The following is a 12,706-nucleotide window of genomic DNA, read 5'->3' as shown; positions in this document are numbered from 1 at the left end:
TCCGCATTAATTTAACTCTTTCTGCAGTAACTTATTTCGCCATAAAATATTCCGCCATAATACCTAAAAAAAAAATAGTAATTTCATTAATAAACTGAAGACTAATGCATAATTAGATAGTACTTTTATAATATAGTTGATAAATTATCAACAGTAATAAAAATTTTTTAAATACATTAAAATTATTACTAATTAGCTCTATAATTGACAATTAGTCGATCATAATTAATAATTAGAATCATAACAGGATTGGCACAAAAATTCCAGTTTTCCCTTGACTTTCAGACAGAATTTTGAACTTTTTCCCTGATCCCTATCAAAAAAATTTAATAAGAGTCTCCACTTATTTTAAAAACAAAATTAATTATTGTATCAAACTTTTCTCAATTTTGAAAATTTTAAATAAAATTTTCAAAAATTTGAATTATTTTTCAATAATTTATTTTAAATTCTTTAAAATTTCATTTATTTCAAAACAATGCAATTACTTGTTCATAAAAATTCAAAAAACTTTAAAAGAAAAAGTATTGAAATAATTTAGAAATCAAATTCTTCAAAATTTCAAATAAAATTTTTCGAAACTTTAATTTTAAAAACAAAATTTTAAATTTAAATCTTTTTAAAATTAATTAAAAAGTAAAAATTAATAAAAATTGATCTTGTAACACATTTCGAAATTATTTTACTTTTAATTTGGACTCTGTAATGCTGCTTTTTACATTAATAAATTTTTACAATAATATTTGATACCTATATTAATAATTTTTTTTTTTAAATTTCAAATATTTTTGGGGAATTGAATTAAATTTTTTTAAAAGTTAATTTTTTCCAGAATTTTAAATAAAAGTATTTGAAAATTAAAGAACTTTTAAAATAAGTATTTAATTATTATTAATTTCTTCATGGCAATTGAAATCTTCGAAAATTTTAGTACAAAGCTTTTGAAATTCAATAAATTATTTCTGAAAATTGCAACGGTTATTAACTAAAATTTTTATCAAGAGTTAAGTGTAATAAAAAACATAAAAATTTTATTCTTGAATTTAATTATTTTCAGAAACAAGAAATCAAGTGAAAAATAATTCAAGGAGAACTTCTAGATTTCTAAGTATTTCAAAAATATTTTTTAACACCAAAAACCAGAATTTTGGTATTAATTTTAAAAATTTGTTATTTTACTATTATTTTCCTGATTACCCTGAATTTTCCCTGATTTCAGGGATCACAGCACTCTTTTTTCTGTGAAGCAGGTGAAAAGGTGAATTATTTTCTAAAAATAGTTGACAAGAAAGTGCAATTTAATTTTAATTGTTTCTTCATAATTGAAGATTCCAAAAATAAAAAATAATTCATTGAATTAGAAATAATTTTCAATAATAATTAAGAATTAAATTTCCATTAATTCAAATTTAGTTTCTTTGAAATATGAAGCAAGACACTTCTCTAAAGTTCTGAAAATTTAAATTATCGAAATTTATTTATTTCTTTTTCAAACCGAAACTTTATTATAAATTATTATAATAGTTAAAATATTAATTTGAATAAAGGTTTTGATAAAACTAACTTTTTGATTACAAATATTTGAAAAATGCACAAAATAATCGAAATAGGTGAAAATTAACAAAATAGGTGAAATAGGGGACAAAATTTAAAAAAGGTGAAAAAAGTTGAAAAGGCACAGTCTGTGATCCCTGTGATTCTCCTGACCTGTAACAATCCTTCATAATTAATAATTAATCAACCATGAATAACAAATATTCAATTATAATAAATTAATAAATCATAATTAATAAACCAATCATATAATTAATAAAATTGATAAAGTATCAAATTTGCCCTGTATTTTCAAGAATAAATCAAAAATTAATTTTTTTGCCAGAAGAAAATTGATTATTTCATAAACATTCACATTTATATAATATCATGTTTGAAGTAATATTAATAAAATGCAATTTGTGGATGATGCTGTATTATTTGTCAGTATAATGGAGACAAACTTAATATGCGGGAACATTGAACGATGGTTAATGACTAAATCAACAAATTCTGTAATCATTTATCTCTATACGTGTTAGGAGAAACGAATCAACTATATACGAATCATTGTCACCATTTCAAATAAATGAAATTTCACGCACTTTGGTTTCAAAGTAGATTTGAATTGTGCTTTGAATGATGAAATTCAAAGCACCAATCATGAATTCTAATCAGTCAAAATATTGATATTTAATTAACATCAAACATTTAAAAGGTAAAATAATTACCAACTCGTTTCAATTTTCTCTCATGTTTATAAAAAGGAAAATAAACAAATCTTTCTACTTTCCAATAGTATTTTATTTTAAAAAAATTTTTTAATTTTCCTTTTAATTATTAATTTAAAATTTCTAAGTTTAAATAAAGTTTTGTTTAATATTAAAACGACATATCTAAGTTCATTCGTTTTTGGACATTCACTAACAAATTTAATAATAAATTCGTCAATGAAGTTGATGAATTTAACAATAAACTCTATAATAAATTCAACAGCAAATACAAAAATAAACTTGTCGATAAATTTAATTATAAATTCCATATTAAATCAAAAAATAAAATTGCTTGAAAGGAAAAAAATATTTATCCCATTTAGAGGTAAATTCATTTCTTTTTTAAACAAGTTTTTCTTTTCATCAACAGATTTCAAAAAAGCTGAGAAATTATTTGAAACACAAAAAAAAAAATAGAAGAACGTGTTAAAGAATAAAATCTGAAACTTTGAAGACAAATGAATCGAACTGTGGCAAAACCTGTTTTTTTCAACCAAACGAATCAAGGAGAATATTTCGAAGTAGTCGTAAATTACGAAGAGAAATGGTTAGAAACAAAAGTATAGGAAAACCTCTTGAAACCACTAAAATCAGATGGAAGATACACTCTCGCTGCTATGTGGTTTTCCTCGCAGAGAAAATAAAATTACGCGAAATAAACCTATCAATAGAATAGATAAATTTCGGTATAAACCGAAAAAGAAAACTTTTAATTTTTCTTTCAACAAAATTAGAAAAAAATTTCTTTTCCTTTTATTTTTGAAATCAAATTTTCGACTGTTTTTTAAAACAATAAACTTGAAAACTGACAAATATTCAAAAAGGATCACAAAACTTTCACTGATTATACCAAGAATTATTAATATTTCAAATAAAGAAGCCACGAAGGATTTTATAAGATTATAGAGCTTATACAGTTGCACCTTAAGACTCTCCTTAAATAAAGTTTATAAGAATTTCTAATTTTATATTCAGAACTTCTTTTTAGAATGTTTAAATAGAAAGTGGATTTTAATTCCGCTACACAAAATTTTCATCAACCAAAAACTATATTCCATCTCGTGAAACTTTATTCGTCCAAAAAAATATTTTTGCCAGCAAACGAGAATGTTTCTTTTTTTTCAAATTACACAACTCGGAAATAAACTTGTTTCTCTTTTTCCATATACCTTAGAAACAAGAAATCTTAAAAAGAGCAAAAATCAGAAATAAAAATTCACCGCAGTATAGAATAGTGAATAGAAAACAAATTCACAGTCAATTTTTGAAAATCCCCTTCAATTCTTTGAATGTTAAACTGAAATTAAATGTGTAGGCGAACTTCAATCGTTTATAAAGGTTTAAGTAAACAGAAAATCCTAGAAAATGTGTGTTTGGCATGTAAAAAGAACATCTACTTTTACCGACACCTTTTCCCTGGTTTTCCTTTGAAGACCCTTCAGCGATAGAAAATACGCTAAAAAAAGAAAAAAATTCTTTTGGTACAAGAAACTTGAAATCACACTTGTTTAAATGAAAGTCTGTTATATTCAGAGTAAAACCAGTTATTTTGGTATGTTATTCATTTTTCATATCTTGGAATAAAAATATGCATTTGGAAAAAAAATCTAAAAACATCTAAACAATTAAATTTTAAGGATTTTTGGAACAAAAATAATTTCTTTTGACCCAAAACTTTATTTTATAATAACATATTTTCAAATATAAACTTCAATTTTTGAATAATTTCGAATTCGAAATTCAAACAATTCATTTAACAAATTAATATTTTCAATTATTTTCAATACATTTTTAATAAAATTATTTGTTGAAATTCAATTATTTTTAAAAATGTTGATAAAATTCTTTATAGATATTCAATTATTTTCAAAACTTGTAATAAAATTCTTCAAAATAATTTAATTACTTTCAAAAATTACTAAAATACTTCGCAGGAATTTAATTCTTTTGAATAAAATTTTAATAAAAATCCTCAAAAGAATTTAATTTCCAAAAATTGTTATAAAATTTTTAAAAACAATGAAATTTCAAACATTTTAATAAATTTCTGCAGAAGAATTCAATTAACTTTCGTAAATAAAATTTCTCGAAAGAATTAATATTTAATAACTCATATTTTCAAAAATTTTAATAAAATTCTAGAAAGACTTCAAATTATTTATAAAAAATTTTAATAAAATTTAATAATAAAATTTTTAATGTCAATATTAACAAACACGATTATTTCAAAATCTTGAAAGAAATTCATCGTAAAAATCAATTACTTTCAAAATTTAAATTAACATTATTAAAAAAGCTGCATTATTTTTAAAAAATTTTAAATAATTCTTCAATAGAATTTAATTATTTTCGAAACTCTATTAAAATTATTGAAAAAATTTTTAATTACATATTTAATAAACTAAAGTTTACAACGTCAAAATTGACGATTTTCAATTTGGAAAATCGTCAGATTTGACGTTGTAAACTTCAGTTCATTAATTATTTTCAAAAATAACAAAATTTGGTCAAGGAACTCAATTACTATCAAAAATTTTAATTAAATTTCTGGAATAAATTCTATTTATTTTTTAAAATTTTTATTAAATTCTTCGAAAGGAGTCAATCATTTTAAAAAATTTTAATAAAATCTTTCATTGACATTTAATTAATTTTAAAATTTTTGATAAAATGCTTCGTTGAAATTCAATTATTTTCAAAGATTTTTATACAATACTTTAAAAGAATTCAAAAATGTTTATAAAATTCTTTGCAATAATTAAATTATTTTTTTATATATATAATAAAAATCTTCGCAAAAATTAAATTAATTTTGTGTAAATAATAGAATTCTTCACAAGAATTAAATTATTTTTTTTATAAATAATAAAATTCTTCGCGATATTTAAATTATTTTTTTTTGTAAATAATAACATACTTTCAAGGAATTCAATTATTTTCAATACAGTTTTAATAAAATTCTTCAAAAGAATTTATTTTATTTTCAAAAAATTTTATAAAATTCTTCGAAACAATTATTATTTTCAGAAATTTTAATAAAATTCTTCGAAATAATTCAATTATTTTCAAAAATTGTAATAAAATTCTTCACAAGAATTCAATTATTTCCACAAATTATAAATTTCGTCGTAGAATTCAATTACTTTTTGTAACATTTTTATAAAATTTCTCGAAATAATTTTATTTAATTAATTTCTGTTATATAATCTTCAAAAAATTAAATAATAATTTTCATTGTTTAAATTTATTTAAATTAAATTTATCCTGCGCGTTAAAAAACTCAAAACAAAAGAAAATTCTTTTGAAAAAACAAACAAAATATACCAAAAAAAAATTACCAAGAGTTAAAATAACCAAATACATTATTTTTTATCAATTCAAACAAATTTTCAATAAAAACTAAATACTCATTTAAAAAAATATTTATAAATTTTTCAATCGAAAGAAAGAATATATGAATAAATTTTTGTCTGAATCAAACAATTAAAGATTTTTTTTTTTTTCTATTCAACAATTGTATACTTGAATATATAATAAAATTGGGAAGAAAAAAATTTTTTTTCTCTCTTTTTAATATCTCTGCAAACTTGTGTGTTTCATTCGAGGGAATACTATTGTATTCACGTTGCGAATTTGAAATGTCAGAGAGAAGTGCGTGCATGCATATAGTGTCTGTATATGTATATATGTGTATTTAAAGGAAAATGGAAAGGGGAGAGTGATTGTGTGAGCTGTGGGCGTTTGGGTGAAACCTCTCGCTTTGTGTGGACCGCACGTTTGACCCGCGACGTTCATTATTCTCATAGCTTGCCCTCTGTATCAACACCTCGACATTTTCGCAATTTGAGACAACAACGGTTAACGAACCGCGAATTCGACGAAAAGGTTTTTAGTGAATCCGCATATAAAATAAAACACTCATCTTCATTAGCAAAAGAGGATCTTCTCTTTTCCTACGTCTAAAATTTTCAAAAATAGTCCAAAAATTAATTAAATTATTCTCAATTTCAATTAGAAAAATTTTTTTCTAATTTTTCTTTTTTTTTAATATTAACAATTGACAATATTAAAAATAAATGACATATTTAATATTTAAATTGATCCTTATAAAATTTTTATAATCTTTTTATTTTAATTATTTACTAGGAACAATTCGACTGCAAAAGCGCGCGGTTAACTTCTTACTGCCTTTTTTTAAAATAAAATTAGCAACTTTAAAAATAATAGAATTTAAAAATTTTCTAATTTAAATTTTTATTATTTATGAAAATAATTAAATGTTTGACATTTATTTGAAAATAATTGAACTTTGGGGAAGAATTTTGTTATTCATAAAGATAACTGGGATTTAAACGAGAATTTTTTTTAAATTTGAAAGATAATTGAATTTTATGAGAAGAATTTTATCACTCTTGAAAATAATTGAATTTCTGCAATTATTTGTAATTTTTCCAAAATTGAAATTTTTTAGTGTTTTGAACAAAAATTTGAATTATTAATTATTATTATTTTCTATTGTTGGAAAAAATTATTGATTCCCCGTTTGAAGGGGTAAAAAAAACAATGTATTTTTAATATTTATATTGACGTGTGAAGCATAAAAGTAAATAGTAAAAAAAGAAAAAAGTTTCTCGTACTTTCCAAGAAACTTCCACCTTTTCCCGTATATAAGAAGCATTGCATGCAAATTTTTATAGGGCCGTTTACTGATTCCAATTTGCCGTTGAGATCAAAAGGTTTTTATAGCTATAGCCCTCAGGTGTAATGTATCACTCCAAAAACTCATAGAACCATGAAGATTCCAATTTCTCGCAACTTTCTATCATCCATTCGAAAATTATGATCGGTAAAAAATAGAAATATACTATCGTTTCACACGAGAATATATTTCTAAATTTTTTTTCCTAAAAAGAAAATTAATAAATAAAAAATTACAATTGTGCCTCATAAAACGAAAAAATTTGCAAAAAATTTAAGAGAAAACTAATGTGAATGAAAGCTACTCAATTATTTGAGAGAGATAAAATATTGAAATCTATTCTAAAATAAAAAACCCTTATAAAGTTAAACCAGAAATGAAAAAGAATTAGAAAAACAGAAAATAAATTTTCCATTTAAAGAAAAATTTGAAAAGAATAAAAACTTTTAATTATTAATAAAAATGTAAGAGAAATATTTATAATAGGATTAAGATTTATAATTCAAATGATAAAAAATTAGAGAGAAAGAATTCTTTGTTCCGTTATATTTTACTCTTTGCCATTTCCACATTTATTATCGAAACTATTTCAAGTCGTATAGGAGTGTAAGTATAAACTTTCAAAATAGAAAAGTTCTCAAAGTTTTTGATAAAAGAGAAAAAACTTTTGCGAGCTGTGAACAAAAGAATGGAATTTCTTCTCCAAATAGGAAAAATAATAGATAAAAAAAACGTTAACAAAATTTTATTCGAATATCTTGTGAATTCCCTCCTTTTGTTCCGCTCTAAAAAAATTTCATATTCTCTAAAAAAAATTCCTACGTTACTTAATTAGTATTAAATTTAATAAATTTAATAAATATTCCCTTACGTTAAAAAAGTTAATTAATATTAAATTATATATAAAAATTCATTTCAATAATTATTTAATTCCCAAAAAAAGAACATCTCATTAAAAATGTTTTTTAATTGAAATTAATCTAATTTAGAGTGACATTTAAAATTTAATTTTCACAAGCACGCGAAAACACTTTTCAAACTTTCTCGCAGCGCGATGAGCAAAAAGCGGGAAATAAAACTATAATAGAATCTTGTTCTATTAAAACGAACATTGGAACTTGATTGTCGCAAGTGGAAGATAAGAGGGAAGCTACAAAGTAGAACAATTATTGTGAGGTCTTTAAACTTGAAAGACAGGGATTAAAATAGATGCTGAAATAAACCGGAGGTAAAGATATCGGTCAAATTGTAATTGCTTGTAAGTAAACTAGGCAAACTGCTCTCCGAGCTCGAGAAAATACAATTGAAACCTCAATATAACGAATGTTTTTTTGAAGAAAAAATTTTTTAACAATTTCTACCGCATGAAAATTGATCCACTAAGTTATATTCTCCCAATCTCTCAGGTTTCTATCAAAGTGAATTTAAATATTATATAAGAAATATTTGAATTACATCAAATTGAATTTAAATGTTAAAAAATATTTAAATTCTACCAACTGAATTTAATTAGAAAAAATATTTATAACCTATCAAACTGATTTTAATTAGAAAAAATATTTTAATAACAAATTGAATTCAAAATTTAAAAAAATATAAATTTCAAAAATTAGAATTAAAAAAATTCAATCCATTTAAATATTTCTTCGCGAGAATTCAATTATTTTCCCAAATAATAACATTGTTTGGAAGAATTCAATTATTTTAATAAATAGTAAACTTCTTTGCTCCTGCAAATTTTTTCAATTCAATTCAATTATTTTCAATGCATTTTCTAAAATTTTAATAAATTGTTCGAAACAATTTAAATATTTTTATAAATAGTAAATTTCTTCGCGAGAATTCAATTATTTTTATAAATAATAAAATTCTTCTCAGGAATTCAATTATTTTCAATACAATCTTAATTAAATTCAGCAATCAAATTTTTAATTATAATTATTGACAAATAAGATTATTTTAAGAAGTTGAAAAATATTGTTTGTTTAATTCAATTATTTTCAAAGTTTTCAATTAAAACTACTAAAAACATTACATTATTTACAAAAACTCTAATAAATTTGTTTGGAAAAATTTAATATTCCATCAATAATTTTAATAACATTTAAGAATAAAATTATTAATTATATGTAATTAATAACAGAATCGTTTATATTCAAAAAATTAAAGAAATTTTTTGAAAGAATTCAATTATTTTCAAAACCTCTAAAAGTATATCTATTCTTCTAAAAAATTCAATTATTTTTAATAATTTAGTAAGATTCCTTCAATGAATTAAATTATTTTAAAAAATGTTAAAAAACTTCTGAAAAGAATTTATTTATTTTCTAAAAATTTGAATAGAATTCAATAATTAAATTTTTTAATTATAATTATTAACAAACACAATTATTTAAAAAACTTGAAAGAAATTCTTTATAAAATTCAAGTACTTTGAAGATTTTTATTAATTAAAATTATTAAAGAAACTACATTATTTAAAAAAATTATATTGTGTTCGTTAATAATAAAATTCTTCGCTGGAAATTCAAATATTTAAACTTCTTCGCTACAAATTCAATTATTTGCAATGCAATTTTAATAAAATATTAAAAATAATTGATTCATAGGAGAATTTTAATTTTAAAAAAATTTTAGAAATCATTAAAGTAACACCATTATTTTAAAAAAATTCTTTAAAAGAATTTAATTAGATCTTTCAAAAATTTTAATAAAACTCTTCGCAAGAATTTAAGGATTTTGAATAAAATTTTAATAAAATATTAAAAGTAACTAATTCAGAGAAATATTTAATAAAAAAATTATTTAGAAATTATCAAAAGAACTCCATTATTTTCAAAATATTCAAAGAAATTGTTCAAAAGAATTTAATTAGAAAATTTACAGAAAATTTTAATAAAACTCTTCGCAAGAATTCAATGGTTTTCAATACACTAATTTTAAAATTAAAAACTTTTAAAACGAAAAATTATTAAAAAAGTAAGGAAAGAAAAAGTAATTAACAACAAACTTCAAACTGCGAACAGATTACCGGAATACAACGATTATTAATATAAAAGATAGAAGAAGAAGAAGAAGAAGAAGATTATAGGATGTAATTAAAATATTTAGGAAAAATAATAAACTAACCTCCGCAAGCATCCTTAAAGTCGTGACAGCAATCCCCTAATTTGAGGCACGCGTGGTCACAATAACACGGTTTGTCCGACAACGTCTGTATAATAGCATTCGGCGATGTCTTCTGCACGACACACGCGGAATCTCGTCCAGAACAGCAGAGTGCAGCCTCCTTACAACTGCCAGTAAAAACATTGCCGACAAATGATCCAATCATTACTCCAATAATCATCCAATTTGAAAGACCCATAATACAGCAAGGCCTGAACAAAAAAAAATAATTTCAAAATTAACATTTCAAACTCCGACAGGTGGTGGAAAAGAAAACTAAATCTCTACCAATCAAAACAATTTTCTGTAAATTAACTATTTTAAATTATTCTCAATTTTGCTCATTTTAGTGGAAATTTATACTTAATTTAACAATTATATAAATTTATACATTATATAATTTTATATTTGTATAAATTTATAATCATATAAATTTATATTTATACAAATTTATATTTATACAAATTTGTGTTTATATAAATTTATATTTGTACAGATTTATATTTATATAGATTTATATTTATACAAATTTATATTTATACAAATTTATATTTTCTATATTGTTTTTTTTTTGTTTTTCTTGTTTTTTTTTAATTCACCTTTGGACTTGATCTATTGTTTTCGAGTGGTGCATGAAGGCTTACGTAAAGCAACTGTGATGTGGCGGGAGATGGAGAACGATAGGAGCTGAATCTTCCCCATAGAAAATTTCTCGTCCCCACCACGAATTTGACGGCTATGGCGCACCACCTGAGACCAAAAGAACCGCAAACAACTGCCTTCAGCAGACGACTGCGGCCGGTGAGTGCATTTTCAACCACCCTCATCGTCGTCGTCCTCCTCCTCGTCATATTCGACGTCGTCACCGACGCTCACCGCTGGACGAGCATGCGCCCCCGCTTCAGCTTCCTGCATCCTGGAAGATTAATTACTCGATTACTATTCAAGATAAATACCGCCTCATATTCAAATAGATCTCTCTCACTCAAATACAATATAAGTTATACACTGTTTGAGAAACTCTACTCAAATTTCCTTAATTTTTATTAACCTAAATGTTAATCAACTTGTGTTAAATTTCAATTTTAAACTATTTCAATTAAATTATTCAATTTAATTCCATTAATTAATTAATTCTATAATTTAATTCTATTTACTCTATTTACTATTAATTATTATTATTTACGATTTTTTTTAATTGTAAGATTATTCAAAAACATCAATAAATTCTTCTTTAAAGAAATTCAAACCTTTATGATATTCAACAACATATATAAGAATATTATTAAAAACATGAAGATATCGATTAGCATCTTCATGTTTTAAATTTAATTAATTAATTTAAATTTCCATAAAATTTTTCAAAAAAACTAAATTATTTACCAAAATTTTAATAAAATCCTTCTCAAGAATTCAATTATTTTTACAAGTAATAAAATTTTTGCCATGAAATCGAAAAATTGTATTAAAATTAATTGAAATCATGTAAAAAATTTCATTATTTAGGAAAATAATTGAATTTTTTTAAAAATTCAAATTTTTTAAAAAATATTACTTTTTTTAAAAATAATTGAATTGAAAAAATACGTTGCAAGAATTGAATTAGTTTCATAAATAATAAAATTCTTCACAGGATTTCAATTATTTAAAAAAAAGTAATAAATTAGTTGCAAGAATTCAATTATTTTCATAAATAACATAATTCTTTACAGGACTTCAATAATTAAAAAAATATTTAATAAAATTCGTTGCAAGAATTCAATTATTTTCATAAATAATAAAATTCTTCACAGGATTTGAATTATTTAGAAAAGTAATCAAATTCGTTGTAAGAATTCAATTATTTTCATAAACAATAAAATTCTTCACAGGATTTTAATTATTTTTAATACAATTTTATGTAAGTTTTTCGAAAAATGTAATTATTTTCAAAAGTATTATTAAAATTTTTCGAAAGAATTCAATTATCCATTATTTTTCATACTTTTTGTAAAAATTCCTTGAGAATTTTCAAATCCATTTGTTTACTATTCAATTTTACAAAATTTCGATTATTCAGAAATTCTATTCAATTAAATATTTATCAACACTTTTTTTAAATAATTGGTTTTTTTGAAAAATTTTATTAAAATAGTTGATATTGAAAATCATTGATTTGAGGAAAATTTTTGAAGATAAAAGAAATTTTGCCAAGAATTTTATTAAAATTTTTAAAAATAATTGAATTTTGGAGAAGAATTTTATTATTTTTAAAGATAATTTAAATTTTGACGCGATTTTTTTTTAGTTTTGATCATAATTGAATTTTAGAGAAGAATTTTATTATATTTAAAGATAATTTAAATTTTGACGAGATTTTTTTTTTTTTTTTTTTTATAATTGAATTTTTGCGAAGAATTTTATTTCTATTCTAGTTTCCCTGAATTTCCTGATTTTTCTGACCGGTAGCAACCCTGAAATTCAAATTGTATTATTTAAATAAACTATTAAAATTAATAAATAATTTATTATCTATTTATTGATTGAATTTAGA

The 12,706-nt window shown here is 22.0% G+C and overlaps 1 protein-coding gene across 3 annotated transcripts in view; it reads right to left on the bottom strand.

The window, feature by feature from the left end:
• The window catches only part of LOC122508344 (somatomedin-B and thrombospondin type-1 domain-containing protein-like), an 89,575-nt gene extending 78,622 nt beyond the window's left edge, over positions 1-10,953 (bottom strand). For 2 of the 3 annotated variants that reach the window (XR_006302218.1, XM_043621626.1), the window contains exons 1-2: positions 10,773-10,913; positions 10,135-10,385 (exon numbers count right to left, since the gene is read on the bottom strand). Coding sequence is in view for 2 of the 3 variants with exons in the window: in XM_043621626.1 (XP_043477561.1) it covers positions 10,135-10,385; positions 10,773-10,807 (286 nt within the window). In the remaining variant the exon portion in view is untranslated. Of the gene's footprint in view, positions 1-10,134; positions 10,386-10,772 lie in introns of all 3 variants that reach the window. The other variant, XM_043621627.1, reaches the window with a different exon arrangement.
• Positions 10,954-12,706: the final 1,753 nt, after the last annotated feature.

The sequence above is a fragment of the Leptopilina heterotoma genome, unplaced genomic scaffold (genome assembly GCF_015476425.1).
Source record: "Leptopilina heterotoma isolate Lh14 unplaced genomic scaffold, ASM1547642v1 Lhet_54, whole genome shotgun sequence".
In the NCBI taxonomy this organism is placed as follows: Eukaryota; Metazoa; Arthropoda; class Insecta; order Hymenoptera; family Figitidae; genus Leptopilina; species Leptopilina heterotoma.
This window is presented reverse-complemented; position numbering and strand designations above follow the sequence as displayed.